This window comes from Salvia splendens, chromosome 16 (assembly GCF_004379255.2).
Source record: "Salvia splendens isolate huo1 chromosome 16, SspV2, whole genome shotgun sequence".
Taxonomy (NCBI): Eukaryota; Viridiplantae; Streptophyta; class Magnoliopsida; order Lamiales; family Lamiaceae; genus Salvia; species Salvia splendens.
The window spans coordinates 18898706-18904786 of record NC_056047.1 but is presented as its reverse complement, the minus strand read 5'-3'; the positions used below and the strand labels follow the sequence as shown (position 1 = coordinate 18904786).

The following is a 6081-nucleotide window of genomic DNA, read 5'->3' as shown; positions in this document are numbered from 1 at the left end:
TTCATATGCAACAAAAACAAAATAAACCATATATTTGATTACTATGTCTACTAGTTTATAGTTTTAATGTTGAAAGATTAGCTTTTGTTTAGTTCAATTGATTTTATCAAAAATTATGATTTCTCGTTAGTCGTTTTCTCATTTATCCTAAGAGACGGCATTCCTTAACTAAAGAATGTCATACATTATTCATAGCCCCACAGCCATTTTTATCCATTTTTTTTTCATTCAACAACACCTCCAACAGTCCATTCCTTCCATAAATACATGCTTGAAGGGTCTCAGCGCGGAGTGTGTAATATATTGGGCCGCCCGCTAAAAAACACATCCCACGTCTTAATTTCTTATGTATTTTCTAAGGATATTAAAGATCACAGATCTTCCCCTAAAAAAGATTACAAATCCTAAATTTAATTTGGATACTATAAGACAGATTTTATATCATCAATTAATGTCATGATTAAAAAAATTATACTGTAGTTCAACTTGGTCAAATTTATCTGAAGACAATTGAATTGGTCATATACCCCTGTAAAAAAAGGTTAAATATGGAAACCATTTTGCAAACTTGATCAAAATAATAGCTGCAGAAGAATTATAAATTATACAATCATGTTGTAATTGCACACCCAGCCAAAACTCCTGGTTTTCAAAATAACTGGCCATATTATTTCATAAGCCAATCAAGTCACAATCTATATGTGGTGAATACTGAATCCTTGTCTTCTTCTATTGAAAAAAAAACAATCCAATCACATGTCAAAAAAACACCTACATATTGCGGCAAACATTGAACAATAAGCATATAAATATGAGCAGCAAAAACAATCCCATAACTAATCTGTTACTGAGTTACACGGTATCAATTTGTTTTGGTCACAACTAAGTCAATTAGTTTTCTTGTCCTCTTCCGTTTGCTGTGTTGAATCTGTAGTTTCCGCCACGGCTTGCTCATCCTCCCCACCGAAACCAAATTCATTCACACGTTTCTTGTCGACCGGGTACTTCCATCTTTGATAAAGATATATCAAAAATATAACATCTGCACAACCAACAGTTGCTAAAGTATAAGAAACTACATCTTCCAAGACAAACTAAACTAATCATTTATTTTATAACTTCTGCAGGTTTAATTATCACTGTTTTTTAATATTAAATGAGTTCCGTGGTTCAGATTTTCTATTCACATAATTGAAATTTTCTACCAATAACTCACCATCACGGAAGACTGAAAGTCGATGTAGTATTGGCATCTTAATCACAAAAGCAAAGAGGTCATCTATAATTGTGTTCAAAAACTTGTATGTCATCTGCCTCCAAGGTAGATGGGCAACAGACTTTAGCTTATAATTGATAAAGAGTTGAGGGCACATCATGATAAAACCTGCAGCAGAGAAAATAGAATATGATTATGTAACATATATCGTGTGTAACCCTGAAAAGACAATCAAATTCGACAAATTTTCTTCAATAATTTTGGCACCATTTCCAGAAAAAGAGGTATGAAGAATTTTTTAAAGAAACAAGAGATTTCTAAACTGTTTGTTGGTATACACACAAGGATGAAAGAAAAATAAAAAAACATGACCAATATGCTTACCGAACATGTAGACACAGCTTGTAAGGGATGAAAGGATCCAAGAATACCAGCTCTTGTGGCGTTCATACTTTAGAGAGTAAATAGAGAAACAGACAGCAAGGAAGAGTAAGACATATGTCAAGTACTTCATAGCAAGATCATCATATTCCTTTGTCTTGTTTGTAGCATATGACTCACGGTCACGGAATCTAAGCATTGGTATCGTACCAGTTCTGTCAACCTGAGTGTAAGGGAAACAAACGTGAAAGTATCAGGACACCTTAGTGTTTAAGAGCATGAGCTATCTAAACTTGGACGCTTATGACATTCAGCAAACACTATATATTGAATTACCTCAATATGCATAGCTTTCCCTATTTTCCAAAACTCAATGCAGCATCCAATACCAGAACTTGCAAGTATCATCCATGAAGTTTCATTGTCAAGCAAGTAGAGGAAGACAATTAGCTGACAAAAGAAATTCACAACAACAGATTTTGCAGATAACCCTTCCATCGACTTGTTTTTATTCCAGAACTGGATATCTGTAGACATAATTAACACGCTTCAGCAGTGGATACAAATGCATGCTCATCATAAGAGCACAAAATGAGAAAATATCATTACCATTTTTAAAAGCCAAGAAGTCAAATATTGAGTGAAGAGCTGAAACAACCATGGTAACTGCTAAAAGGATAGGGTTTCCTTCAAGAAAAACTCTCTGTTGAAACAGTCAAATGATTAGGCACCCAATTTGAATGTTAATACAATGAACAGAGCAATAGAATCTGCAGTACTGAATACATAAATTGTCCTTAAACGATACCGATCCTTATACATGAATAAACATGATATGACTAACAATCATACCTTAAGTTCATCAGCTTCCCCTTCGAGCATGCTTCCATAACTCCTATGAACCTGAAATGATTGGTCAATCTGTAGGAAGAGTTGCCATTTCGTCATGCTAATGGGAGCAACCTCCAGATGTAGCGGCAATTCAGTCACGGTCTCGTTTAGTTGTATTAACTTATCCCGAAGTAACCAAAACTCATTGAAGAAGACAGTTGGGTAGTAATTTCCTGTAGTAGGCTCAATGTTCATGTCTAGTGATTCGAGTCAGGGAATAGATACTATGAAACTATCATGGTGTGAACGCAGAGGAAGAACAAACCGTCCAATTACAGAAAGTATAAAAATTAAAAGCTCTTCCTTAGAATATCACTAAGTAACAAAAATGAGATGTTTCATGATGATTGATGAAAGTGCAGTTTCAACTGAAAAAATAATCACAAAAAGTAAGGCAAACAATATTCAAGCTAAACTCATTAATCAGTCATGACTGTGTTAATATGAGTGCTATGAAAGAAAGATATTTCAGTGAAAGATATGTACGAATTATACTTGGCATACATCATTTCTAATTGCAATATATGTAGATTTGCAACAGAAATTTTAGAAAAAGCAAAGATGAAATTAACTCAAGGATACAAGGAGCAATATTTGGAGGAACTGCATTCTCTGGATATCTGCCACAAAATGGTAAATAGCAATTGCTTAGCATTTCTGTAAAAATAGCAAATCATGTATGTAATCATGAAATAGCAGCTCAATAAAAATTTGTTCATAAAAGCCTTGAAATATAAATCAATATGTCATGAAAAGCATATAAAATAATAATGAAAATGCTTAGATGATTATACCTTGTGAAATCATCAACCAGATTTATGGTAATATTTGGTTTCCAGTATGACTTCCATTCTGCTGGTTCATCCTCTTTCTCATCTTCTGGGACATCTTTGGCTACCTAAAGCACAAATAGTTCCATTAACTTCTTGATACAATTCCAAACATTCAATAATTGCATCAAAGTTAGATCAGAAACTACAAGGAGGAACATGCATAAACAATTTAGAGGTATCATCAACAAATGAGAAAGTGATAACATAACAGATACCTCAGAGATCTTTCCATCGTCACTAGAGTCTTCTGAATTCCCTAACAAACTCTTCCTCCTGTCAGACTTTGACTTGGGCAAATATACAACAATAGCTGTACACATGCAAACAAAAGCTTATTAATCTCGGGCACCCTCAATATTGTGCCAACCAGTGTGCAAGAAAAAGATAATATGTCTGCAAAATCTCACCGTGGGTCCGCCCAAAAGCTGCCAATGGCTGGTACTCAGGATCCTGGGGATCTGGCGGATAGCCAGACTTAGCAAAGAAAACATGGGCATATAGACTCCCATTGGATTTTAAAGCCTGATAACAGTAAAATAGTTTATAATGAATCAGAAGTGAAACCCAAGAAACCGGCCAATTAGTTAGAAATCTGGAATATTGAAACAGCACCTCAGTAGGTTGATACTTCAATGACAGAGTTCTGGTACTATCTGGAGTCCAAGTTGCATAAGGTATGTTTGTCTCCTGCCAGACAAGGGCGGCCTCACTTCCAAAGTCACGAAATTTCTCATGCTCAGATACGTACAACCACATGTCCTGAAAACAAAGAATGTGAATCTAGTAAGTGCCAAAAGTTCGATTGTTGCATCAAATTAGACTTTCCATTTAATACTGTTAAGGGGTGTTCAGTTTGCAAGATTGTATCCCGGGATAAAATATGTAGTGTGTTTGGTTCATGAGATTCAATCCCACAACTCAATCCTAGATGTATAATCATGGGATAACTAGTCATAGCTAACCCCCTATGACTAAAATAATCTCACAACTCAATCCTAAATTATATCTTGGTATTATTTTATCTAGGAAACCGAACACCACCTTAGAATACAAAACAATGTTATAGTATCATGTCAAGTAGCTCCTCCATCCACTACTCACTGGCCCAATAGGGAGGATAAGCAAACCAACGATGGTGATAATCAAGCTTCTATAGATCATGGCACTGTTTTAATGTAGTACTCCATTTAATAAAACATGAATCTTATTACTGAACATAGTGTTTAGCAAAGCACCTGGAGTTATTAAATTTGCTTCTGTGAATTCAAACATACAATAGTGAGCAAAAAGTAGGAACCAAAAAATCATCAATTGAAGATTTATTCATCGATGCACAAATAGATCATACGTCTAGGGAATAAAGCAAGTGAGAACCACAGTCAACAATCAACCATATAACAGAGCCATAAACCACTATCTGACTTTCGTCAAATTAATAATTTCAGAAATAAGCAAAGAAAAATCGACACGCACATTAAATACGGAAGCTAATTATCATTATGCACATTCATTGCTTCACATAAAGTTCCAATCGAAACAAAAAAAACAACAGAAGCAGAAAATACGAACCAAAAGCTCCCCTTTGTGGAACAGATTAGAGATCTGAGTTGAGGATTGAGTGGGCGATCGCTTTGGTCCAAAGAATTTAGAGGCGAAGTACCAGAAAACAGCTATCCTAATCACTCCGGTCAGCATCTGCCCGATCCCGGCTTGTTGCTGAGGCTGCTGCCGCCTCGCTCCGCCGCCCTCTTGTACTGCCGGCGGCTCCATAGGGCTTATTCGTGGCTTGAAGGAGAATAAATTAGCCCCAGAGAAGAGCTCGTGGTTCGACTACAACGTAACGCCAAACTCATACAAGTATCGCCGCCGGAGATAAGAGTTCAAATCGAAAAAATAAATTCGATCTGTATCTCAATTCTAGAGATGGACACGAAGATATGTTATCTCTCTCTTCCTTTTGATGATCGGTGATGCCGATGTTTTTTCACCTTAAACCCTCAAATTTCACCAATTAGCTTAACACACCCTCGTTAATTAATCTATTCTAATTATATTAATACTACTATTCTATCCGTTCCAACCAAGTTGAGATATATTCATTCATGGAATGTCCCAATTAAGTTGAGTCCAACTAAGTAGAATCATTTCCTTTTATAATAAAAAATTAAAACACCCAATCATTCTTACTTTATTTCAATATCTTACTTTATTTCACTATCTATTTTACTCTCTCTTTATCTCTCATTTTTTTATTCATTTTCTCCTACTTTTCAACACAAGTTCTTAATCTTCATGCCTAAGAGCGTCATTAACCTCATCCCCAATTCAGGCCCCAAGTCCCCTCCACATCATCATTCCCCTAAATTTGAGTCTCAGGCCACAACTGCTCTAACTCTGTAGGCTTCATCCCGGGCCACAACTATTAAATTGCACTATTCACAACTCCAGCCTATATTACTTGTAAAAATTGAAAACGTTGAGCAATTATAACACGAGAAATTCATTTTTAATACAAAAATAATAAATTATAAACTAAAAAAATTAAAAAATTAGAATATTAAAAAAAATGCAAAAAAATAAAAATCTGCAAATCAAAATGGTCAACACGTCGCCTCTCTCCCTCTCCCTCTCCATCTTCTTCCTTTCCCCCTCCCTCTTTTTCCTCTTCCAAATGCGTAAAAATTCAGAACTTGGGGCCCAGGACAGGCCCGAACCCCCTCTAACGCCGGGCTGGGACGCAACGGGTCACGGCCCCAGAAG

The 6081-nt window shown here is 35.8% G+C and overlaps 1 protein-coding gene across 1 annotated transcript; it reads right to left on the bottom strand.

Moving 5' to 3' along the window:
* Positions 1-700: 700 nt before the first annotated feature.
* On the bottom strand, positions 701-5312 carry LOC121772664 (cleft lip and palate transmembrane protein 1 homolog). Its single transcript, XM_042169853.1, has 12 exons — positions 4891-5312; positions 3934-4080; positions 3729-3843; positions 3537-3631; positions 3283-3386; positions 3071-3108; positions 2450-2685; positions 2207-2300; positions 1934-2124; positions 1601-1820; positions 1217-1384; positions 701-1042 (listed from the first exon to the last, which is right to left on the bottom strand). Exons 1-12 carry the CDS (start codon positions 5089-5091, stop codon positions 888-890), a joined length of 1764 nt encoding a protein of 587 aa, XP_042025787.1. The 5' UTR covers positions 5092-5312; the 3' UTR covers positions 701-887.
* Positions 5313-6081: the final 769 nt, after the last annotated feature.

What these genes read in the sequence shown, in the direction of transcription:
- LOC121772664 (XM_042169853.1), bottom strand. Translation starts at nt 5,091, where the DNA reads ATGGAGCCGCCGGCAGTACAAGAGGGCGGCGGAGCGAGGCGGCAGCAG. An exon ending in AGCTTTTGGGCGGACCCACG is followed by an intron (nt 3,632 to 3,728) that starts GTGAGATTTTGC and finishes GCATGTGTACAG; the next exon opens with CTATTGTTGTATATTTGCCC. An exon ending in CTTCTTGGCTTTTAAAAATG is followed by an intron (nt 2,125 to 2,206) that starts GTAATGATATTT and finishes TTATGTCTACAG; the next exon opens with ATATCCAGTTCTGGAATAAA.